Source organism: Hyperoodon ampullatus (genome assembly GCF_949752795.1).
Source record: "Hyperoodon ampullatus genome assembly, chromosome: 3".
NCBI classification, from domain to species: domain Eukaryota; kingdom Metazoa; phylum Chordata; class Mammalia; order Artiodactyla; family Ziphiidae; genus Hyperoodon; species Hyperoodon ampullatus.
The window spans coordinates 130,334,809-130,361,029 of record NC_136916.1 but is presented as its reverse complement, the minus strand read 5'-3'; the positions used below and the strand labels follow the sequence as shown (position 1 = coordinate 130,361,029).

The following is a 26,221-nucleotide window of genomic DNA, read 5'->3' as shown; positions in this document are numbered from 1 at the left end:
TCAACAAAAAGAGGGATCTAGATTTTTTTTGGTGCGGCACTAGCCTAAGCGTGGTGGTGTTCCTTCAACTCTACTGGCGTTCTGTGCTATCACGGACTTGAATTTACCAGCCCAAAAAACTCCAAGAGGGACGTCCTCTTTCGTGGCCGGGGACGGGAACGCATCTTGGGGGCGTCACCGGCTCCCTCGAGGTCCTGAGAGAAAAATCTGCGGGTAGAGGAGGCTCCTCTGCAGGAGCGTGCCACGGCCTCCCGCCCTCAGTCTGGCGGGTTTCGTCCTTCGTGTCCGCGGGACCTGCTTCTCGCCGAGGGGGAGTGAGGGCAGCCACTACCCCTCCTGCAGACGGCGGGGCCAGCCCGTTAGCTAGGAGCTCGGCAGGCGCCCGTCAGCCCGAGCCGCGCCCCGGACCTGGTGTGGGGGAGGGGCGGCGGCGCTCGCGCTGCGTCGAGTTTCCCAGAATTCCCAGCGGCCGCGGGGAAAGTTTACGGGACGTAGGCGGCGGCGGCGGCGGCGGCAGCCGTGGCGGCTATTAGGCGGCCCGCAGCGGACCATGGCCCAGCGCGGGCGTCCCTGGCCTCTCTTCTCTGAGTTCTCGGGCAGCGTCGCGGAGCGGGCAGACTTCCGGGAAGGAGCGGACAAGAGATTGAGCGGTGGCCGGCGCGCTTAGCGCCCCGAACATGCGGCAGTCCCTGTGGGCGACCCCGGGCTGCGGAGAAGCGGCGGCGGCGGCGGCGGCGGCGGCGGCGGCGGCTCGGGAGGGAAGGAGGCGGCGGCGCCGGCGGAGGTGGCGGAGGGGACGCCCGGCGCCCGGCGCGGAGCCCTAGGGCGGCTGCTTGGTGTGGCCTGGGGCCTCGTGGACAAGGATGCTGTCCCGAAAAAAAACCAAAAACGAAGTGTCCAAGCCGGCCGAGGTGCAGGGGAAGTACGTGAAGAAGGAGACGTCGCCTCTGCTGCGGAGTGAGTGTCGGGCGCCGCGCCCACACCTGGCCGGGGCGGCCACAGGCTGCGGGGACCCGGGCGGGGTGCCGGACGCCGCTCCCCGCGGCTTCGCATTCCTTTTTGGTCTCTGTGGAATATTGGTTTTTGTTTTGTTTTTTGTTTTTGTTTTTTAATTTTATTATGCCTGGAGTGGTGTTCGTTGTTTGAAAGCTAATAAAGAATAAGAAACTTAGATTAGTCCACCTCCGCCCCCCTCCCCCCAAATAACCACAGACTTCCCGGTCCCCTTGTGGCAGTGTCGTTGGTTTTGATTACGGGAAGAAAGAGCTTCTTTAGGAAACACTTAAATTGCTGATCCCCTCATTTTATAGGAATCAAAGTGATTACACTGGGGCACACGTTTTTCTCTTCTCGTTACGTCGAGATTTGCCTTCTGTTTGTAAACATTGAGGGTGTCACTCGCCCGTGCTGGAAGCTGTGCGAACGCTTGGGTAGAATTCCTTAGCCCGTCAGCTGTTGGATGCAGACGTAGGGAGGTGAAAGCTGACCGTCGCTATTGTAGCCACTACCCAAAGCCTCATCAAAAGTAGATCTCAGGGTGGAGGAGCCAAAATTACATGTTTGGCTGTGTTCGTCGTGAGAATTGCTTCAAATAAAGCACTCTAGAGACCCCAAAAAGAAAGTACTCAAATTCTATCATATTTCAGGGTACATTACGAAAAAGTTTTTTTCTGTTTTTCTAAAAAAATTTAATAGAGTGCATTTTTTCCCCCCGAACACTGGCACTTTTCTAATTTTCAATTTAAGTATTTGACTCTGATTTTCTGGCGGAGTCTTCTGAATTTTTAATTCTTGCTTGTGTGTTCAGAACATTTGTGAGCTAAGGAGCTAATTTTTTGGTGCTCATACTGCTGGGCCCTTTGTGTAAGTTTCCTTCTTGGAAGCTGGTGACTTTGTGACTTAAGCATTACCTCATATTGTAATTGGGAAAGCTTTTCATAGAGGTTCCTAGTAATATTTGCCCAAGATCACACAGAAAGGTGTGGAGAGCATGTTTTTTCCATTACACCCACATCATCAACTTTCCAGATTTATCCTTGTATTTGCAGTGCTTTCTTACAGAACAGAAGAGATCAGATGGGTACATCAGTAACCTGAAACTTGATTTTTAAGTCTTTTTTAACATTTTGATGTTCGGTTACACATTCTCTTAGGATTTTGGCTAAAATAGCTTGCAGTTTGCTGCAAATAAAGTTTATTGAACATTACTTGAAATCATGAAATACATTTGCCACACCTTTAAGCAAATAATTTTGATATAGTACTTTTTTAGTTTCATCAAATGTTGAGCCTTGGGCTTCCCTGGTGGCGCAGTGGTTGAGAATCTGCCTGCTAATGCAGGGGACACGGGTTCGAGCCCTGGTCTGGGAGGATCCCACATGCCGCGGAGCAACTAGGCCCGTGAGCCACAAATACTGAGCCTGCGCGTCTGGAGCCTGTGCTCCGCAACAGGAGAGGCCGCGATAGTGAGAGGCCCGCGCACCGCGATGAAGAGTGGCCCCCGCTTGCCGCAACTAGAGAAAGCCCTCGCACAGAAACGAAGACCCAACACAGCAAAAATAAATTAATTAATTAATAAACTCCTACCTCCAACATCTTCTTAAAAAAAAAAAAATCTGGAGGCTCTAACACCAATGCAAATTTAAAAATAAAATAAAATAAAAATAAAGTTACCTTTAATAACACATATCTTAATAAAAAAAAAATGTTGAGCCTTGTTTATTTGGATACTTATTTTTGTCTAGTTAGCTTAGTTAGCTTCTGTTGCATATTAATATGAGTGCTCTCTGATACTGTTTACTTAATGAACTAATAAAACGATCTCCAAATCCAGTTTTCTTCTTGCTATAAAGGTATTTGCTTTCTAACCAGGAATACCTAAGCTATTTAAGTTCTGTGTTCAAAAGTACTGTATCCTTAAAGCCATTGTTCTTCTGTTATCTTCTGTTTTGAGTTATAATTGTTCTTAAAGGAGCCATAGTTTTAGACTTCGCGTTTTTTTTGAACTGATTCAACATTTGTGTGTCTCTTCGAAATGAGATTCTTTTTTTTTTTTTTTTTTTTTTTTAAGATTTTTGGCCACACCCTGCGGCATGTGGGACCTTAGTTCCCCGACCAGGGATGGAACCCTTGCCCCCTGCATTGGAAGGCAGAGTCTTAACCACTGGACCACCAGGGTAGTCCCAGAAATGAGATCTTTTTTATTTTTTAATTTTCATAGCTAAATTTTTGATTTTTCCATGTTTTGATTACTGTACTATTGCTACATAATTCCAAGAGTAGGAAGGCCAGGTTAATAATATTAAAATCTTTTTAGAGGAATTCACCTTTACATGTTTGGGAATAGCATTATGTTCTGTTTTATTTTTTAAATTGTGTTTACTTGAAGAAGGGCTTGGGGAATTTTGAAAATGAAGTAAAATCAGCAAAACAAACTGTAATGTTAAGTTATGCTGGTAACTCTGTATCCATTTGTTAGATCGTTTACACGTTTATTCATGAGTGTTTCATTAATGTGTATTTCATAGTTAAGCTTATTGATGTTTAATCATATTATGTATGGTAGTATGCAGAATATGCCCGATTCTGGCAGAGCTTACATATATCATGTTTATACAAATTATAAATTCATTTGAGTGGGAAGACATCAATCAGCCTCAATTTTAAAATACCCAGGGACTTCCCTGATGGCGCAGTGGTTAAGAATCTGCCTGCCAATGCAGGGGATGCGGGTTCGAGCCCTGGTCCGGGAAGATCCCACGTGCCTCAGAGCAACTAAGCCTGTGCACCACAACCACTGAACCTGCGCTCTAGAGCCCACGTGCCACAACTACTGAAGCCCATGCGCCTAGAGCCCGTGTTCTGCAATGAGAAGCCACTGCAATGAGAAGCCCGCACACTGCAACCAAGAGTAGCCCCTGCTCGCCGCAACTAGAGAAAGCCTGCACGCAGCAATGAAGACCCAATGCAGCCATAAATAAATAAACAAACAAACAAACAAACCCAAATACTTTCCTAAAATTTTAAATTGTGTTTTCTTAAGTCCAAATTTTAAATTGTGTTTTCTTAAGTCCAAATTTTAAATTGTGTTTTCTTAAGTCCATTGGAAATTTTCATTTTGGGGTGATAGATATAAATGAACAACTTTTGAAAAGTATTACTTACTGGTCATTTTACTCTTTGTTCTATTATAGATCTTATGCCTTCATTTATCCGGCATGGTCCAACAATTCCAAGACGAACTGATATCTGTCTTCCAGATTCAAGCCCTAATTCCTTTGCAGCTTCTGGAGATGGAATAGTTTCAAGAAACCATAGTTTCCTTAGAACTCCAATTCAAAGAACACCTCATGAAATAATGAGAAGAGAAAGCAACAGATTATCTGCACCTTCTTACCTTGCCAGGAGTCTAGCAGATGTCCCTAGGGAATATGGCTCTTCTCAGTCATTTTTAACAGAAGTTAATTTTGCTGTTGAAAATGGAGACTCTGGTTCCCGATATTATTATTCAGATAATTATTTTGATGGTCAGAGGAGGCGCCCACTTGGAGATCGAGCACACGAAGACTATAGATATTATGAGTACAACCATGATCTCTTCCAAAGAATGCCACAGAATCAGGGGAGGCATGCTTCAGGTAACTTAAAATTAGTTTGTATTTAGGTTTATTAACACTTCATTAAAAAGATGTTCTTTTTCTAGATTTTCTTGGGAAGCTAACAGATACTCCTAGAGAACTACTACTCCATTTTGCCAGTCTTGCTAAGCCTGCTTGCAAATAATTATTAACCTACATTGAGGGAAAGAATTTTGTGTCCATTAACTCACCTAATTAACTTATTTTATAAAAACTTGATACGTATCTGAAGGCTATCTAGACTGTTAACAGTATGAACCTTGAAAACTTAGAGATTTTAATGTCTGTAGTTGGATTGAATCTATGTTTAGATTTGGTAGAATGGGACAGTTAGGGATTCAGAGAAACTGGACTTAAACCTGGGAAAGGAAAGGCAAATAAGAATTGCGCATGGTAGGTGATACCACGGGCAACTGCATCATTACTTAGCTAGCACTTGCCCTGTTTCTTTTTTAACAGCACTGTTTTTGTAGTTAAAGAATTATTTCCCTAGTTTAAAAAGACATTGTCAAATGATTAATTGTGTGTTGTGTGTCTTTTTATTGTTGTGCTTTTTGCAATGAGCAAAAATATTTGCCATATAATTTTCAAAAATCTGCTCTCTGTATTTCCTGACTTTGGGATAATTTTCCTGACAGGGAGCAGAAGAGATAGGAGAAATGCACAGTTCTACTTTATTCCTAAAGTACTAGATTACACTAGGTAAGCTGAAGCAAGCTGAAAATTAAACTTTTTAATCTGATTGTTTTTTTTCCTAGTAAGTTGTAGGCTTTAAATTTTGGCAGGATAAAAATAAAAAATACATGAGACATTTACTTTTTTAGCCCATGAAACTTCAAATAAAGTGACTTAAAAACAGTTCAGTGTATGAGCATTTTGAGTGTAGAAAACATTTCATTCGCTTAGTATTAATCATTTATGTGTCTATCATTTTCCCTTTTGGTATCTGACTTCTGGTACCTTATTTGGGAGAACAAAACCAATATATGAAAAATGATGACAGACAGTTAGTTGTTATACTATGTGGTACTGACTGAGTGCGATAGGGAGCCAGAAGAGAGAGAGATCAGGGTAGGCTAGAATACTTAGAGAATGGTCCGTGGAAGAGGTGGGACCTGAACTATTTTTCTTTGCGCTTGGACTGTAGATTGATACGGGTTATAGGAAGGACATTTTAGGTGAAATAATCAGTGAAAACAGCAGACATGTAAATCCAAGTAACTGTGTAATTCTGTCTAGTTTGAAGAAATAAGTTGTAAGATGGAGTGGAGATTAGTGATGCAACAACAGGCTGTAGGATTTAAACTCGAGTCAAGCAGAAGCCAGTGCAGATTTCAAAAGGACAAGATTCTCATTTTATGAAAGCAGTGTTCAAAGATTAGTCTACTAGCTGTACTCAGGATAGATTGCTAGAGAAAAGAGAACCTCAGGTACCAGTGGTAGTGCAAGTCTATGATGCTTTTGGAGGAAAAATGAGACTTAATTATGGTTTTGGGAGAAAGTAAATCACTGAAGTTTTGAAAATTGAAGAATAGTATGGAACAGTTGGCAAGAGCAGCTTATTTTGTGAAAGCTGACATTCAAGTCTCACTGGGATATTGAAGAGGAGAGGTTTTCTAGGCATATAGAAATACTGTAATGAAAATAGGTGAGTGCCTTTTTTGTTTTTAAAGAAATTCTAGGTTAAAGGATTAGACAGTTGCATACTTCAGTGTTTATTTTGGCTATTTCTGATATCGTGTAGTTTTAAACCTCAGAAATGATTTGTTATCCAACCAAAATAGTATGTTTTAAAAATAAAGTTCATTTTAATGTATTTTTTAGAGTAATACCTGCTTATTATAGGAAATTTGCAAAATGCAGAAAAGTAAAGGTAAAGCACTCATTATGCCAGAGATTCTTTGTATTTAGTTATTTCCTTCATCTTTTTCCATGACATTTTTTTAAACATTGTTGTGATTATACTCTGTACAGTTTCATATCCTTGCTTTTTTACTTTAATGAATTTCTTAATGTTAAACACTATTTATATGTAGTTTCAAAGCTCCATAGTTTTCCATTTGGTGCATGTCTTATGGTTAATATTTTAAATGTTAATGAGGATTTGACCTAGGCTGGGGACATTTGGAAAGGGGCGAAGTGAGACACATCTGCATTGATGGGCCTTGGCCACTAATGGGTATTGAGGGATGAGGGAAAGAGAAGAGTCAGATAGGATTAGCGAAGCACCTGACTGTATAAGAGGTGCTCTAAAAATAAATGGTTGAATAAGTGAATGGATCCACAGATTTCAAGTCTGGAGTCTTAAGACATTTATGGTAGCCAAGGGGTAGCGGGAATAATAGCGTATAACAATCTGTTTCTCATTAATACAGATTGCTGTTCTTCGTACTTACGTTTCCCATGTATATTTATGTTGCAAACATCACTGATAGCTCATGACACTTTTATGCCTGAAGTATGAAAAATTAATGATACCAAGTTAAAAATCTTATTTTAAAATTCTGATTCGCAAAATATCTTTGAGGAAATACTGTAAAAACTAAATTTCTACTGATCCTCTCTTAGGACCCTTTATATGCAATTTGATATAGTTTTTGTAATTTTAATGACAGACTTTAAAACAGCTTTCCCCAATCATATTTTAGAAATAAATAAAATACAAGTTAATTGGATACTTTTTCAAATTAAAGAATGTCATTTAAAAAAAGATTTGCACTTACTAGGACAGTGATACATGCTTGAGAAATTTCACTTAACATTAATTTATATCAGGGCAATAAGATTAATGTTTTACCTTTCAGAAAAAAACGGAACTTCTTTGCAGGGGTGTCTTAAGTGGCAGGGAAGGATTAACAACCAATTATTAACCAAACAGAAAAGCCTAACAGCTGTCTTTTCTAGAAGAAAAACAATCTGAATATAAGACAATAGCTGGAAGTTTCTTGAATTCATCTTGAAAAGACTTGAAACTTCTTTTATTTTCCAGATTTATGCTGGAGAGAGTTCAGGGAATTTGAATGAATGGAAAGGAGAAAGTAAGTTTGTGGGAGAGTAAGGATGTGCTATAGACAGATTTATTTTCACAAGGTTTAAATTTTGATTGCTGTTACTAATGTAATCATAAAAAAGGTATGAAAGAAAATAGTTTTGTAATGACTTGACAGTAGTAATTCCTGCCAATTAGTTATTACTTAGACTTTTAGGAAACGCCTTATCTCAGGGGTTAATTTCATGTTACTGTATTTAGCAGAAGTACAAAAAAACAAGTTGTATAATATCTTAAAGGGTTTTACGGCCTAGCACATTCTACATTTAGCTGTGAAATTTGACCTTTAACATTTTGGCCTACAGGCAGTTACTGTATGTGCCAGAGGAAGGAATTCTGCTGTTAACAGGAAGTCTTTAGTTGGAATACTAAAGGCAGATTGAATTCCTTTGTTCTGCGCCTAAATAATTTAGTTCTATGCAATTTTAAGTAACAAATTAACTTTTATTTTTAAAGACAGCTGAAGAAATCAAGTAATAAAGATCAAATTAAAAAGTTCCAGGCCTTACCAAAAAAAAAAAAAATACTGGAGTTGTGTTTACTCCAGGAAATGCATAAGTATTAGTTAACCAGAATCTTCTTTTGAGGAAGTGTTAATAATCCTTAGGAGCACAACTTTATTTGTAGTTATTTTGGAGAGGAGGAAAAAAGGCAGTTGGCTTAGTTTAATCCTTATATCTTTTTATCAGCATCTTGATTATAACATGGGCTGTAATGTTTAGTATTACCCTGGAGCTTGTAACCTTCATTAGAGTTCCATATTCTATTTTATTCTCTGTAGCCACTTCAACATTAGGAAACTAGAATTTTTGAGCTTGTCTCTAAGGGCAGATCTTGTAGATATCTGCCACTTTTGTATGACAGTAAGTTCTTTGGAGGCATATCTAGTGAAAGCTTGGTGGAGAGACAAAGTAATACTTTATCTGTGTCTTTGGGAAATCATGTATGTAGCTTATTAATGTTCTAGTTTATTTTATGTAAGTGGAAGGTGCTTCTGCCATTAATTCCTGCAAATTGAAGTTATTTTGAAGATTATGAATGCCACTCATTCTTTTCTGGGACTAATAATTGAAATTATGGAAAACTATTTCTTCCCTTGTAGCTCAGAAACAAGTTCCAAATTATAGATTGCATTTTTTTTTATTAGTGGCAGTCATATTTTCTTTGAAGAATTACAGTTGATCTTTTGGGGTAAGATTACATGGTTGGTAATAAATTTGTCATTTGACCTTATATCATCTGTGGGGCCTTTGGTAAAATAACTTACTTGAACCTTTGTTTCCTCATCTGTAAATTGGTAATGATGATACCACTACCTCATAGCGCTGATTGAGTATGAAATAGTACATATGGAAAGGGCCAGGGACAGAGTAGACATTCATAATTGTTAGTGCTCATGTTTTTTGTAAGGTATCGTATGCTCTTGTATGCTTTTTCCAGATTTGGCATGTTTGGTTATTGAAGTTTCAGCTTTCTAACTGAACTTAAGAGTGGAGGTCTGGTGTGTTAGAGCTTGATATAGCTTTTTTTTAAAGTCTGCTAGACTTATTTTATTACTGATAATATCTTATGTTTTAGATTGGTGGTTTCCAGTCTTTTTGTACAGTACATTCATCTCTCAATACTTTTATAGAATTATCCAAATAATAGTTTGAAAAAAATGTAGTGCACATGGCAGCTTCAGAAAGTGGGCGGGTGGTTTGTCATTGAAACTAAATAAACTGTTTGTCATTGAAACTAACTAAAAAGGTTAGGAATCATGTTTTCACATGGCATTGGTAAAGCTGATGAGCCTATTTGGGACTTTGTGGACGTCATGGCTCCCTTATCAATAACTTGAAAGGTTTAGTTCCTGGACACAGAGGTTTTACAGAGAGGTCTTTGTGTTTCCTCTAAATGTGAATTTCAAGTTTATCATGGTTTTTTATCATGGTTTTTCTTTTTTGTGTATTTCTTATAGACTTTTGGTTTGTGGCTACCATGAGGTTTATATACAGCCATATATATGTGTGTGTATATATATGGTTAAGTTGGTGATCTCTTAAGTTCAAATGCATTTTAACAACCCTGCATTTTTACCCCTCCCCCCCACATTTACCTGTTTTGTCATGTTTTACTTCTTTTTGGTTTGTGTATCCCTTAACTTCTCATTGTGGATATAGATGATTTTATTACTTTTGTCTTTCAACCTTCCTAATAGCTTTATACTTGGTTATCTGTTGGGCAGAACCATGTCCCAGGGTCCCTGGCTATAGGGCCCTGTGGGGTCCTGGAGCTGGTATTGGCCCGCAGATGGGAGGGGCTGGTTCCTGATACAGCTGTCAGCATGGTCCTGGCAGTCTCGGAGCTTGTGTTGGACCACTGGTTGGTGGTCCTGGGACTGGATCCCAGGTTGGCTGCCTAAATTGGCTTAAGGTGTCCCAGATCTGGTTTTGGCCTGCTGGTGGATGGTGCCAGGGCCCAGGGGGTCCTGCGGCTGGTGCCATCCTGCTAGTGGGTGGGTTGGGTCCTGACAAGCCAGGCTTCAGGGCTGTGGTGGTCCTACGGCTGATGTCTGCCCGCTGGCAGGTGGGGCCGGGGCTCAGGGGATCCAGGGGCTGGTGCCTACTGACCAGTTGGTGAAACCAGGTTCTGGGACTAGTGCCAACTCACTGGTGAGCAGAGCTAGGTCCTGGGGTCTCTGACTACAGGGCCCTGGGGGTCCTAGAGTTGTTTGTCAGCTTGCTGGTGGGCGGGTTCAGGTCCCAGGGGGTTCTGAAGCCAGTTTCTGCCCACTCGTGGTTGGAGCCAGATTCTGAGGTATCTGGCTGCAGGGTCCTGGGGATTCCAGGACTAGTGCTGGTGCACTGGTGTGTGGGTCTTGGTTCTAGGCCCTCTGGTGAACAGGGGCATATCCTGGAGTGGCTGTGGTCACAGGGGGTTTTAAGGCAGATGGCCTGCTGGTGAGTGGGGCTGTGTCCCAGCTGGGCTAATTGCTTGGCTTGACCTGTTGTGTCCCAATACTGGTGCCCATAGGCTGGTGGGCAAGGCCAGGTTCTGGCGCTAATAAGTTAGAGGGAGAATTCCAAAATAGTGCTTGCCAGCACCAGTGTCTTTGTGGTGGTAGAAGAAGCTCCCAAAATGTCTGCCACAAGTGTCTTTGTCCCCAGGGTCAGCTCCAGTTTCCTCCTGCCTCTCTGGGAGGCTCTCCAAGATTAGCAGGTGGGTCTGACCCAAGCTTCTTTAAAATTACTGCTTCTGCCCTGGGTCCCAGAGTGTGTGAGGTTTTGTGTGCACCCTTTAAGAGTGGAGTCTTTATTTCTCACAGCCCTCCAGCTCTTCTGAAAGTGAGCCCTGCTGGCCTACAAAGACAACGGTTCTGGGGACTTGTCTTCCTGGACAAGGTTCTTCCTGGTGTAGGACCCCTGGGCTGGGGAGCCCAGTGTGGGACTTGGGCCCCCTTGCTTCTTGGGGAGAATCTCTACAGTTGTAATTATCCTCCTGTTTGTGGGTCGCCCACATGGGGGTAAGGTTCTTGACTATTCTGCGTTTCCACCTTTCCTATCAGTCTTGTTGTGGTTCCTTCTTTGTATTTTTAGTTGTAGAAGATCTCTTCTGCTGGTTTCTAGTCTTTCTCATCAATAGTTCCTCTGTAAATAGTTGTAATTTTGGTGCGCCCAAGGGAAGAAGCAAGCTCAGGGTCTTCTTACTCCACCATCTTGACCACACCCATTTCATTTCTTTCGTCATTGTTTTGTAGTTGTCAGCATACAGATCTCATAATTTTTTTGTTAGATTGATGTGTAAATATTTAATTTTTGGGAGCTAAGTGGTATAATTTATTTTTAATTGTTGTTAGTATAGAGATATTAAATTGATTTTTGTATGTTGACCTTATACTGTGTTATCTTGGTAAACTTAATAGTTTTATGGTACAGCCAGGTTACTTTTAAGAAATTTCAAACTGAGGGCCTCCCTGGTGGCGCAGTGGTTGAGAGTCCGCCTGCCGATGCAGGGGACACGGGTTCGTGCCCCGGTGCAGGAAGATCCCACATTCCGCGGAGCGGCTGGGCCCGTGAGCCATGGCCGCTGAGTCTGTGCGTCCAGAGCCTGTGCTCCACAACGGGAGAGGCCACAACAGTGAGAGGCCTGCGTACCGCAAAAAAAAAAGAAATTACAAACTGGGGCTTCCCTGGTGGCTCAGTGGTTGAGAGTCCACCTGCTGATGCAGGGGACGTGGGTTTGTGCCCCGGTCCGGGAGGACCCCATGTGCCGTGGAGCGGCTGGGCCCGTGAGCCATGGCCGCTGGGCCTGCGCGTCTGGAGCCTGTGCTCCACAACGGGAGAGGCCACAACAGTGAGAGGTCCACGTAACGCAAAAAAAAAAAAAAAAAAAGAAAAAGAAAAAGAAAGAAATTACAAACTGGGAATAGTTTTACAAGTTCATTTTTGCTGTTTTAGATGAAATGTCAAATCTTAAATCTTGAATGAAGTGAAGTTTTCTTTTCCTCACTTTTTCTTTAGCAGTATACATATAATATTTACTTATTAGCTTTGTTAGTAGTTAAATATTTGTATGGCCTGGTGATGGAAGCATCAACCAAAAAAGCCTGATTTTAAAGAGGGAGCCTAGTTTCTCTCTTCTTTTGTAATTAAATAATAGTAACACTGGCTAGTTTTATGAAAAATTTTATTTGCAACAGTAAAATCGTGATTTTTTAACAGGAAGAGTACGAATGGGATAGTTAATTTTGTAAGTGTTTTTCATATGGCATATTTTTTAGCTATGAATAATTGTTCTATTTCTTCTCTTTTTCTCTTTCTTCTCAGGTATTGGGAGAGTTGCTGCTACATCTTTAGGAAATTTAACTAACCATGGTTCTGAAGATTTACCCCTTCCTCCTGGCTGGTCTGTGGACTGGACAATGAGAGGGAGGAAATATTACATAGATCACAACACAAATACAACTCATTGGAGCCATCCTCTTGAGCGAGAAGGACTTCCTCCAGGATGGGAGCGAGTTGAGTCATCAGAATTTGGAACCTATTATGTAGATCACACAAATAAAAAGGCTCAATATAGGCATCCCTGTGCTCCGAGGTAGACTATCAGCTTTATCTTAACTCTTTGTTTTGGGATTGTCTAATGTTAGATTTTGAACTCATATTTTCATCAAAGAGAAAGATGTCCTGAAGTTTGATTTGAAAAATTTTCACAGCTTATGAGATTTTTTTCCTCTGGACTTATATTTAGTAATGAATGACTTTAATAATTAAAAAATAACTTTTTAAACAAACCTCAAAAACAGGATCAATATTCTTATGATCAGATTCTGCTTTAATATGCCAGAATGCTTTTGTTAAAGATACCCAGAAATTAAAGTAAATAAATAGAATATCTGCCTCTTTACATTTAAATTTCTATAAAAAATACACATCTACCTTCTAATGTGTCAGAATATATTTTGAATTATAATGTTTTGCTGATTTTATTCAATTTACAGATATTTTATGTTTTTTAACTGTTGCCACGCAAGAAAATGAAAATTATCTATTTTATTTATTTTTGGCTGCATTGGGTCTTTGTTGCTGTGCATGGGCTTTCTCTATTTGCAGTGAGCGGGGGCTACTCTTCATTGAACTGTGCAGGCTTGTCATTGTGGTGGCTTCTCTTGTTGTGGAGCACGGGCTTTAGGCATGCAGGCTCAGTAGTTGTGGCGCACAGGCTTAGTGGGATCTTCCTGGACCAGGGCTCGAATCCATGTCCGCTGCATTGGCAGGCGGACTCTTAACCACTGCACCACCAGTGAAGTCCCTACATTTTAATATTATCACCCAGAAAACTAAGCTTTGTCATTATTGTGTTGTTTTAATCATTGTACATATTTGGATTTTTAATTCAAGTTTGAAAAACAGGTTTTTTCCAGTGATTCCATTTAGTGGCACTCAGTGTTTATTGAGCAAGTGAGGTTGTCATCCCTTCAAAAGAACCAAGTCAGCCTCTCTGCCTGTGTTGGGCTCTGGCCCCTTTGCCTGCTCTCCTTACCATCTCAGGCAAGCTGCTGCTCTCCCTGGCTTCAGTTTGCAGGCCTGTGATGTAGGGGTAATTTGTAGCATCCTTCCCACCTGATCACAACCCTTACCCAAGGGCAGGGATGAGTTCCACGTATTCCTGCTGTGTCCCCGGCACCAAACACAGACACACACACAGGTAGATGTTTTGTTGAATGAATAAATGATAGAAATGCAAAAAAAAAAACCCCTAAAAACCCCCACAAAATGTGGTTACAGTTTACTGTCACGGGATCTCAGAGGCTTTCTGGTCCATATAACCAGATTTGAGAGTATATTGAGCTTAGTTTTCTGTTTATCATCATTAATTTTATATTGAATATTATTAGAGAATTTTATAGTTTACAAAGCATTTTCACAATTAGTTAATTTGCTTTTCTCAGCAACTCTGTAGACTTTAAGCAGGAGAGAATAAACACCTTCCTTAAGCTCAGATAGGTAGTATTAGCATCTATTTGGTTGTCTGTATTATGCTAATCCTTATATAGAACTCTTGACATATATTAGGTCATTTAATCCTTAGAAGAGTCATTTTTGGTATGAATTTATTCTGGTTTTACAAATCAAAAGGCTAAGGTTTAGAGAAGTGAAGCAGTTTGGCTTACATTCGTGCAACTTGTAATTGGCCAAACTGAGGTTAACCTGCACTCCCCCCAGGGTGTATCTGACTTGGAAGCCTCAGTTCTTTCCCACCTCCCAGTTGTGCTATCAAGGAATATTTCACTTTGCACCTACTTATGAAAGAAGAGTTGAAGATAAAATTCAGTGCCATTTGCACATTGATCTTTAAATTGTTAACTACAGTCTAATCCAACAGTTACTTTAGTCCTGGTTTAGTATTGGAATGATCTTTCCTGATACACACATAAACCTTTATGTTTGGAGGCAGGCTCTTCCAGTTTTGTCTCCAAGTCTGGGATAGGCCATTATGGTCTCCCGGAATTCAGTCTTTAACCTTCAAGTGGGTCAGTGCTTTCCTTAGCATCTTCCCATTAAGAGCCCTTACCCCACCTTGCTGTTCTTTCCTCCCCCCCCCCCACAACTTACAGGCTGTTAGAACTAATTAAAAGCATGGTCTTTTTTTTTTTTTTTTTAAGTCTCTGACTTAAAACAGGTTCTAAAAACAGGTTCTAATCAACCCTAACTTCCATATGCTCTCTTAAGGTGGTAAAAGTGGAAAGGAAATAGTATAGTTATGTGGGTATTTCAAGCACAGTACTCACTCCTACTGTAGTACCTGTTCCAAACCTCCTTTTCAGCCTAAAGGAGAAAGAAAATATCCATTCTTATTTTGAGAAAAATTATCAACTTTTCCAGTATAAATTTATAGCTAATTACTAGTTATTACTAAAATTTGATTCTAGTTTTAAGCCTCTGTATAAAGATTATAACTTAGCTCTGACTTTTTTAATAGCCTTCTTTAAAGTTACCCTTGAAAAGAATAAATATCAGCCAGATGAAATCTCTTAAAAATATGTAAAGATTTAGCTTAGTTTTATATCCATCACCAATGACCTACAAGTTTCCAAGAGAAGGTGCATTTTACTTCCCCTATAGTATGGTTTTAAAAAAAGCCAGATCCTTATTTTTTTAGGTGGTAGAAGTTTGGGCAAGAGGCACATTGAAAAACACTTAAATATTATTCCTATATTTCATGTTTTATTTAGGGCCTTTATCCTAATGAACATTGATTGTTTCTTCTTAGTGTACCTCGGTATGATCAACCTCCTCCTGTCACATACCAGCCACAGCAAACTGAAAGAAATCAGTCCCTTCTGGTACCTGCAAATCCTTATCATACTGCAGAAATTCCTGATTGGCTTCAGGTTTATGCTCGAGCCCCTGTGAAGTAAGTGAATTTACAGCACAAATTTTTGTTGAGTGGTCAGTAGAAGCCTGAATGGAGTCTCTGGGCTGCTTAAAACACACAGCACCATTAAAAAAAAAATATTTAAAAGCCCATTATTATTTAAAGAAGGGATATCACAGCTTATGAAGTTGAAAAGTCATTGATAAGAAATAGAAGTTTTACAAATATTTATTGAATCTTCACTTTCTATTGTGTGCAGACCTAGGCTATTACAGGAATGCAATAAAAATCTTACATTCTCATAGGGGTAGAATAACTTGTAAATAAGTGATGCAATACCTTGTGATAAAAGGAAGGAACCAGGTAAGTCCTAGGTACATAGGTGAATCAAAGTGGGACACAAGGGTGTTGAGGAAACAGTATGTGTGGTGGCTCAGATTCTGGGAGGAGATGATCTGCGTTCACTGATACTTTAGCTTTGTTACCCTGGGAAGGGTGCTTAACTTAGTTTTGTTTTCTGTAAATTGGAGATAGTAATAGTACCTTCTCTTGAGGTTATTGAGTATTCAATAAAATAATGCATCTAAAATATGTATCACAGTGTCTTGCACATTGAGAGAGCTTAGTAAACAGTTACTGTTATTATTGTGGTTAAAGGTATAGAATAGTGGTTAAGATCACTCAGGAAGGAAACTGTCTGGAAGGAAAGCATGATTTCTGTCTCCATCACCTACTTACCGAATGACCTTGGGCAAGTTATTGAACTTAGTTCTAAGTGTTTTTCCTCTACTGAAATACAGGGGATAATAATCTTATCTACTTTACTTGGTGTGGTGAGGCTTAAAAGTGATCATGCTTTTTTTTTTTTAATATTTATTTATTTTTGGCTGCACCGGGTCTTAGTTGTGGCATCTAGACTCTTAGTTGCAGCATGCATGCGGGATCTAGTTCTCTGACCAGGGATTGAACCTGGGCCCCCTGCATTGGGAGCATGGAGTACCAGCCACTGGACCACCAGGGAAGTCCCTGATCATGCATTTTAAATCAAATGGCACAGTGGCTGACTTGAGTAAGCCCTTAACAATGGTTTCTTATTATGAGTGAGCAAGGAAAGCTGCACCAAAAAGGAAAATACATGCACTAGTTTTTTTTTTTTAATAAATTTATTTATTTTATTTATTTATTTTTGGCTGCGTTGGGTCTTCGTTGCTGTGTGTGGGCCTTCTCTAGTTGCGGCGAGCGGGGGCTACTCCTCGTTGCGGTGGGCAGACTTCTCACTGCAGTGGCTTCTCTTGTTGTGGAGCACGGGCTCTAGGCGCTCAGGCTTCAGTAGTTGTGGCGTGCAGGCTCAGTAGTTGTGGCACACGGGCTTAGTTGCTCCGTGGCATGTGGGATCTTCCCAGACCAGGGTTCGAACCCGTGTCCCCTGCATTGGCAGGCGGATTCTTAACCACTGCGCCACCAGGGAAGCCCCTACATGCACTAGTCTTTAAAGATGGCTATGAGTTTGCTAGCTCGTTGAGGATATTTGTTGGGTGCCATAGTAGGCACTGTTCTTGGAATATAGTCATGAATAAATGAAATATTTGCCTTAAAGAGCTTCTCTCTTCTGGGAAAACAAGTAGGTACTCAGATCAATAATCCAGTGTGGTAAGGATCAGTGACAGTGGTATATACAAAGTGCTATGATTTCAGAAAAGGGGATGTCTGAAAGTAAATAGTTATTGATAATCCAGTGCTTCCTGTACCATACTGTGCTAAACTTTTACATATATTATCTCATATAATCTTCCCCAAACCTATTTTACAGCTGAAAAAAACTCTGTCTTTGCTAAGATCACACAAATATTAAGTGGTAGATTTCAAACCTTTCTCTCTAACTTCAAAGTTCATACTCTTAACTTTCGTCATTACTACTTCTTATTTAATAATAATTATCATTTACTGAGTATCTATTAAATTCCTGGTACTTTGCTAGGTATTTTACACATAATAATTTCATGTACAGTACTGTTAACAATTATATAAGGTGACATTTTGCAGCCTTACTCTTAATATTCCATTCATATTTCAAAAACCAATACTATCAGCATAAGATAGCCCAAATAAGAGTTTTTAGAAAGTTTAAGATGATTGTACAATGAATTTAGAATAAAATAATTAAATCTCATAAAGTTACTGGTCATTTACTATGAACTATTTGTTAATTCTTGGCCAACACAACATTCCCTTACATTCCCTCTGATCTTTTCAGTCTATAAATTCATGGCTGTTGATCTGTGTGGCCTGATGCAGAGAGACAAGATGATATTATGAGGGTTGTAGTCTAAAATCGTCAGTTTTTTTTTTCCTAAGTCAAATTTAAGCCTTGTCAGTGTAATTTTTAAAAAGATTTTAATTATAGATATTATTCTACAGAGTATAAACAGTGCTTGTCAGAAGTTTGGTTTTAGTTTATTTGAAATTACGTAGACATTCATCCATAAAATTAAGCATGGCTTGGTGTCTTAGCTAACCTACAGAAACCTCTTTATCTGATAATATCCATATACTGTAGGAATAGGATGAGGAATCATAGCAGATGGACTTTTCTTCCCTTTTTCCCTCTCTTCTTTCACTCTTGATACCACTTGATCTACTGCTGTCTGTGGCCTTTGTTCATATTGCTGATCCTAAGTCATATGTAATATGTGCATGTATTTATATTTCCTTAAGTCTGGAAGAATATGTGCCTGTTAACCTTTGTTATTTCTGGGAGTTGATAAGATTGAGTAGGGTTATTCTTTCTTCTTTATGTTATTTCTACTCTATAGCCGTTGTTAGAAAGAAATAACCTAAAAAGCTTTCCTTCTTGGGGGAAAAAGATGGTACTTAAATGGAATTCTTTGCTTCTGATGAAAAGAAATAGACTCCTAAAGATTACAGTCCCTTTCAACTCTGGCTCTGTGAGCTAACTATAGAACTTTAGGAAACTAGCAACTTAAGTTTTTTTCAAATAGATCAGAACTCCTCCCAGAATGGGCCAGTGAGAAAAGAGAACGAGTACTTCTTTACTGCTTAAAACAAGAGGTCTAGGTCTACCTTTTAGTTGATACTAAATTTTTGTCTCTAAAGAGGATTGGAAATGGTTAATATTGTTCTATCAACAGAAGCTGAGTTGTTATCCATGAATTAGATAATGGAGAATCAATTACTTATCCAAAAAATTAGCTTATTTCTTCCTTTTGTTTAACAAACAATTGACATTATCTAGCTTTCTAAAATGCTTTATTTCTATCTCTAGCAGTAACTTACCAAAATAGTTTTTGCATATACTTCCAGAACTGACTTAGAACAGATAATGTTCTAAATTTTTATTTATTAATTTTAGTAATGGTATGTTTCTAAGTTTGCTCTCAAAAGTCTGTAATGTATCATGCACCTGTAAGCAAGCTGAACTATAGGATAAAATTAAAAGATTTAATCTTTAACGGGAAAAAGACCATCAGGAACATGTTTACTTTCCATTATTCCTCATGCCCGCCCCACCCCCCAACACCAGTCCCCAACAGCATTGTGGCACACACTCTATTTTATCCCTGTGTCTGTGATCCTGCAGTATCACTGCTGACTCACTTCTGGGTGTAGGAGGAAAGGAAGAATGGGCATACTGTTACGTAAGACAGGCACAGGGAACTTGGGCTACATTACAATACCCGGGGCTGGAATAGCAGTACTTTTGGCTCCTGAAGGCAGCATCCACTGGAGTGTGAACAAGGTCTTTTGGTAGCATTACAGCAATTGCTGTTTGCTTATATGGGTTATTTATAAGTACTGTTTGAATAGAATACTGCTGTAGGAAAAATATAGCAAGAGAGATGCTATGAGAAAAGGATACTGGAGTAAACAGCCTATTTTCTGAATGATTTACCTGTATATTTAGAGTATAGTGGCTAAAAAGTTAAACTGAAGCAGATTATTTGGCTCCTTAAGAAGAAAAGAATGGGAATTACATACTTTTCTTAAATAAATGGCGGGCATAGGCAGAAGGGAAGTCACTATATATAGAAACAGCAGGGGCAAGGATTTGGAATGGAAATGGACACATTGCATACTTTTCTCATCTGTGGTTTTCCTTAGAGTACTTTTTCTTCTTCCCAAAGTATTTTCACTAAGTATTCTGATTTTCTTGCTTCTACACAAAATCCTATTCTTGATGCTAAACGCTGTGATTGGGAAGTCAGAAAATTGTCTGAAGCTTTTTTCTTTTTCCTTTTTAAAAAAAACTTGAATGCTTATACAGAATGATATTCATGTGATACAAACAAGTTTGATATTTACCAATATTACCATATTCTTCTCCCTTCTTTTCCTTGCTAGAATGTACCCAGATGATAAATGAGCTTTAATGTTCTTACAGTTCACCTGGCATAAATTTAAGTATCTTGAATCAGTAGACATTGCTGAAATGCCCCTTAGCAATGGAATTCAGACTTGGGAAGATTAAGGGTTTTTGTTAGGAGTTATGAATTTGTTTCAAACAAATAAGTAAAATCTTAAGATACATGAATGGCACAGGTTCTCGGAAACACCTTGCAATTGTTTCTTCATGGAGGCTCATTGAGTATTTCTTGTAGTATTTCTCCAATATATGTTGGCAAATAGTTGGAGTTTCCCACTAAAGAGAATATAAAGCTTTCTGCCAAGTGTATCTTTTAGTAAATTTGCAGTGCTCAGTAAGTAAATTAGGGATCCAACAAAATACGTTTACCTTGTGATTTTTGTGTACTGTGCTGTGCTTTTGGTATTCCTGGAACACATAACCAGGTTGTACAGAAATGAATGTCAACATACCAAGCACAGTCTGTAGCTCATACTGGCTGCTCTGTATTTGTTTACTCTTTCCCTTTTTAAAAAAATATTACGTGATCCCCTTGGAATAAGATGGTAAATGAATTACCCAACAAAGAAAATGGGTAGGAAATGTTATAAATGATTATTAAGAATAAATTTACTAGAATTTACAATTAAAGTTCTTCCTATTATGTCTGTTGTGCAATATGATTTGAGAAGTGTAACTTTAATATAGGTATATGCCTTGCTCTATAAAAACTTGTTCAAGTTTTTTCTCTAGCCTTAGTAGGTATTATCATTCAAAACTATTACTGTGATGTGCCTTAGTCCATAGTTCTCTGCCTTTCTGATCTTTTAATCACTAAACAGTTTTGTAAGAGATATGTATATCGCCTCTTTAGGTTTCATCTATAAAATGAGAAGATTGGAGTAGAGTGCTGTCTTCAGGTCCCTTTCAATTCAAAGTGTAAATTACTGCTTTAGTAGTTTGTTGTCTACTTCATCTCAGTATGTGATCTACTTACCATTGAAGAAGGACTAAAAACCTTCTGAACTGTATATAAATATAAACTTATGTGAGTTCGGCCCCACATTGTGCAGTCTTCGACAGTCTATTTATTCTGTCATTTTGAAAACAGCTTATTCTTTCCTTTCTGCTTGAGTTTTGCTGTATTATTTGTTGTTTGTTTGTAATATTGTATACTCAACCTCAGGATTATTCAGCCCACAAATGATGGTTCCTTTTCCTTTACCTGTTTAGTTCCTTGTTTGCTGTAGTAAACAGTATGCCTCAAAAAGCTTTATCAACACTAATGACACAGATGATCTTGCCTATTTTTCTGTATTATTCATTGCAGGAACAATGTGGTCTAAAGTATTCTTACCTTCCTGACAATTAACTTTGGATGAACTTATGAATAGCATGGAATATATTCTTTAGAAATTATAGAACCACAGTGGTTTGAAATCTTCATTATTATCTAGCATTAATATTAGAATAACTGATACATAAGATGAATGGAAATGGGTATTTTTTAACTTAGATTGAAATGAAGTAATATTAGTAGTTTTCTCCTCTCCCTAAAAAATAGTGTATTTAACTAGCAGTTAATAACTCGGTTATTTTAAATTGAAATTTATGGTTTATTTAGTTATAATAAAATTGAAATTTATAAAAATAGAACAGTTTATTGTTATAAATACATATTTATGAATATGTTGTGAACATATGTCTGATTGTGTTTTAAAACAGATATGACCACATTCTGAAGTGGGAACTCTTCCAGCTGGCTGACCTGGATACATACCAGGGAATGCTAAAGTTGCTTTTCATGAAAGAACTGGAACAGATTGTTAAAATGTATGAAGCCTACAGACAGGCTCTTCTCACGGAGTTGGAAAATCGCAAGCAGAGACAGCAGTGGTATGCCCAGCAACATGGCAAGAATTTTTAAGTTAATTTTTTAAAAATAAAATTTAAGTTTTATAAGGGCTTTAAAATATTTTCACAGATTAAAAAAAAATGCAAACAAGTACTTTGGTTAATAAAGGCAGCTTACTTTTTTGGAAATCATAAAATTCTAATTTTACATGTATTTTGTTATGAAAAATATTCTTTTATTGAGAAATAAAATGAGTTTATCATTTTAAGAGCCAACATGGCAAACACTTCTAAATGCTGTATTATTTGGAAACTGCTTTGAATATTCTTGATGGAGACAAATGCAACAAGAAATGTCATTTAACCAGATATAAAATAGGAAATGATGAGTTGGTAAACTCTCACAGTAGCAGTACCTTTCTTCAAAAAACAGAGAACGAGAGAGATAACCTATGCAGTATTTTAAAAAATATGTTTACTGCTTTAGTGTGGAATATTGTCTGGAATTGGATGGTTTAAATATTACCATTGTATAGTGCAAAACATAAAACGGGATTTGGGACCTTTATTGTGATAAGTTTTTATATGTAATGTATGGAGTCACCTTCCCCCCCCACCCCCGAATGTAAAGAACCCTTTTAAAACATGTTGAGAAAGTATTTTTTGCTATGAAAGGGTGAAGGGTCTGTAATGTTTCAGGAATAAATTTAGATATAAGGCCTTAGCCTGTGTGGGAAAAGTGTGCACAGCACTCAAGAGCTGCTAACATTACAGTACTTCCTTACTTTGGACCAGGGCTCTTATGGCATTTAGTAACATGGTGCTGATGAGACAGTGGAGGCTTTTCAACAGCATAGCACGTTGCCATCCCAACAGACTGGGTTGAACTGCCAAAAATGACAATCAGGGATTCATTAAGAAATCTTGGTCATTAAATTGATTCTACATAACTTTTATCTTCTAAGAGTTTGTCACAGAACTTTAAAACCCAGTATTTCTCTCCCAGGTTTTTTTCCTTTGGTTTAATAGTTATTAAGACATTGTTCATAATTAGCACAGTACGTTTGATTGCAGGCAAATTTATGGCACATCTAGCCTATAAATCTCTAGAATTCTGTGAATTTCAAAACTTGTTGAAATAGCTCTTCAGTTATATTTACATGTGTTGTAAATATGTAAATAAATTTTTAGTTTAGGTAATCTTCCAAAATATAAAGCACTCCCAGTTAGATATCAGTGAATCTGAATTATTGATAAAATGTTGAAAATGTTAAATGTTTGATTTTATATAACAAGCTTATTAAATATATTTTTGTGGAAACTAAATGTGTTGCGTTTGAGTCCATGTTTTATGCATAGCACTTATATATATTCGATTTTTCCATTCAGAGGCCCATAGGCAAAGGAAGCAGTATAATGAAAGGGGTATTCCAAAATGAAAATAGACTAGTGGAATGTTATCAGTGGGAAAAGTTATTTTGCAGGGCATGTGATCAGACTTCCCTAAGATGTGAGCTTAAATATCTTATGAACTCTCACACACTCTTCTGTTTTAATCATTCTTTACTCCTTACTAAATATTACCATTTTATTTAATTAAAGCTTAGCCATTTCTAAGAAAGTTAGAAATTACTCTGTTTTAGAGCTCCCAGATAAGAGGCATTACTTTTTTTTCATTACCACACTTTTTTTCCTCTAGAAAGTAAGCTCAATGAAATTCCACTACAGATTCTAGTAATTAGAAAAACAATATAGAATCACTGGTTTAAAAGAACTGGAAGATACCTAAAAGGGCTTAGTGTACATTCCTTAAAATGGAAACCTAAATTTGTAATGGTGTCAACGTTAAAGAAAATGCATTTTGAATTTAAAAAAAGAGATAGAAATCTTCATCATTCTATATCATCACCTCCCAAACATTTCCAAATTCAGTTGTTTTTAACATTGGGAACCAGAGTAAACTTTAATAATAGTTCACATGTTAAAAGAATAAACCTATGATGAATACATTTCTTTGTGTACTAAATGAAAAAATATACAATGCAGTGAAACTCAAATACATATACAAAGTGATTTTTTGTGCATTTTTGATCAAGAGGTTTATATTCTATATTAAATCATGATAGAAAAGAAGCAATATATAGTTTTTGATAAAGCAACTGAAAAGCTCTCATATGTCCTTTATAATAAGAGCTAATGGTATATGTAAGATGGTATAGATTGAATCAAGCCTATTGAGTTATGATGCTATGTTTTAACAAATGGCTATGTGAAATAATTTAAAAATTCTTCTGTAGAAATTAAATGAGCATATCCAAATGTGGAGTAATATTACTACATGGTTTAACTATAACCCGGTAGTAGAATTTAGTAAATTCAAGCAGAACACATGTACTGTTATCATAGACAAATTCTTTAAATTATAACAGCATATTTGAAGACAAAATCAGGAAACTGTACATGTTAACAAAATAAAACCATGCATACATACATCTGCTTATTAAACACTGAAATAAAGGAACTAAACCATTTTGCAATCTTCAGAGGTGCTTGGTATTTTACCCTGTTCTGATGGAAGCACTTTGAATGTTTGCATGGAGATGTAAAACAATATTTAACTGACAATTTGGTCATGCACACCTGTATTTTTGAAATTTTGGATTAAATTTTCTTCTTTTCTGATTGTTCAGTAGATTCTGACTTTGGTGCAGGAAAAGCTTGATGATACAGATGTCTGTGGGTTGCTGCTGCACTATAAAGCTTGTATAAAGCCTAGAAATAAAAGAATCAAGATTATAAAACATTGTATTAAATACACAGATATAAATGTTTTCCTTTTTAGTGTAATTAGTTTATGGTACGATATCAAATTTTGCATGCTAAATTTGGAATCCTTATATCATTTAATCTGTATGAGATATACATTAATAGCTAGTATCTTAGAACGCAAAAGTATTTTCAGCTGTCCAATGTGTGGGTCGATCTTCATGGTAAATGTTCTATCCTCAGACTGCATTTTCTTTTACCTTTCCCACCTTTTGGAGCAGAGCTTCCTAACCACTGTGCCCCAGGGGTGTGTTGAAAACTCATACTGTGAATATTATTACTTTTAGAGGAATTATAGGAGCTCATAACTTCTGACTGCTAATAGCTACTTTATTATACATAGGTAGACCACTTGCTATTGGAGCTTCCTGATTGATAGGTTTTTCAAAAAGGGACCACTTTTATTCTCCATGATTTCCTGATATGGTCATGCAGATAAGCATGTGTGTTACCCTCTCCCCTGCCACACTGGGCGCTCTCAAACATGCCCTCTTGCCTTATTTCCATTAATTAGTTCATATCTTACAAAACGTTATTCAGAAACATTACCTCAGAGAGTCTTCATTAAAACTACCTCTGTCATTGTTGTCTGTTTAAGAGTGTTTGAATCATAGGAATTTTTATTGCTTTATGTAAGTGTCCATAAATATTTTTATGTTCTTTTCTTTCCCCTCAGCTAGTGTCTAAGATTCATTACCTTCTCTGACTTTCACATAATGAACACTCAGTTAAGGCCAGTTTATCTGATGTAATTCTGAAGTCTGTAAAAAGTCTGAATATTTTTAAAAGTTGGATAAAAGCTTGATATCCTTAAATAGTAATCAATTCCCAGGAAATTCCATTCATTTTTGTCTTTTTGAGTCTGCATGGCTACTTTCTTTTGATTTTAAGTCTGAATTGTACCATCATCAATTCTATGAATGCATATTGGTGCAACCTTAGTTTTATTGTATTATGACTAACACATTCAGTTTAATCCATGTTCTCTTAAAAGCTTAGATTTTTTTCTTAAGGCTTGATTTACAAAGTTGACATTTGTTTTTACCTTTTTAGTGAATTCATTTTACTGAATCTTACATAATAATTCCTTATGACTTGTAAATATTAAATGTATCCTTGGTATTTAATTGGAGGACATAATCTAGTTATATATAATAGCAGAAACTGAGGAATTAAGTGCTGTCTCTGTAGTTGTTGAAGATCAGTTTTGCTTCCTGAAGATAATGACCTAAATGATTCCACAGAGATAATTTTTATGTAACAAGTGATTCCTTCTTAGAAGCTTAGATTTTTCCTCAGATACAGAGTTTTGTACATGTGCAGTGGGAGAAATGAACACTAATTTACAGGAAAGTTACACTGCATACTGGTCTGGAACCTGCTTAAAGTGGTGTAGGTAACTCACTCAGAAGCCAAAGTTAAAAACAACTTCTAAAGATTGTAGCTCCATTTACTCTCCAGTAGTTAAGTTTCCTGAAGATTCATAACTGTACTTGTTTCACTCTGCAGTAGAGCAAAATGCCCAATGTTGGAGCTTAAGAATTTTGAAATTTTCTAAACATTCAGGAAACAAAACATAAAATATTCATGATAATCAATTCTTATGTTTCATATGCAGATAAAATATATCATGTC

The 26,221-nt window shown here is 37.8% G+C and overlaps 2 protein-coding genes across 4 annotated transcripts in view; one reads left to right on the top strand and one right to left on the bottom strand.

Moving 5' to 3' along the window:
* Positions 1–492: 492 nt before the first annotated feature.
* On the top strand, positions 493–24,482 carry SAV1 (salvador family WW domain containing protein 1; the record flags this gene model as incomplete). 3 transcript variants are annotated; one of them, XM_079699282.1, is made up of 6 exons in its annotated part: positions 493–957; positions 4,194–4,637; positions 12,495–12,765; positions 15,442–15,585; positions 21,632–21,819; positions 24,451–24,482. In XM_079699282.1, exons 1-6 carry the CDS (start codon positions 864–866, stop codon positions 24,480–24,482), a joined length of 1,173 nt encoding a protein of 390 aa, XP_079555408.1. In that variant the 5' UTR covers positions 493–863. The 3 variants fall into 3 exon arrangements, with proteins under 3 accessions (XP_079555408.1, XP_079555409.1, XP_079555410.1); XM_079699283.1 differs by lacking the exons at positions 15,442–15,585; positions 24,451–24,482 and having other exon boundaries at positions 21,632–21,833; XM_079699284.1 differs by lacking the exons at positions 12,495–12,765; positions 21,632–21,819; positions 24,451–24,482 and having other exon boundaries at positions 15,442–15,584.
* ATL1 (atlastin GTPase 1) overlaps positions 24,422–26,221 on the bottom strand; it is a gene marked incomplete at both ends in the record, with an annotated part of 64,984 nt that continues 63,184 nt past the window's right edge. The window contains one exon of the mRNA XM_079699281.1: positions 24,422–24,532. Coding sequence (XP_079555407.1) covers positions 24,422–24,532 — 111 coding nt within the window. The remainder of the gene's footprint in view (positions 24,533–26,221) is intronic.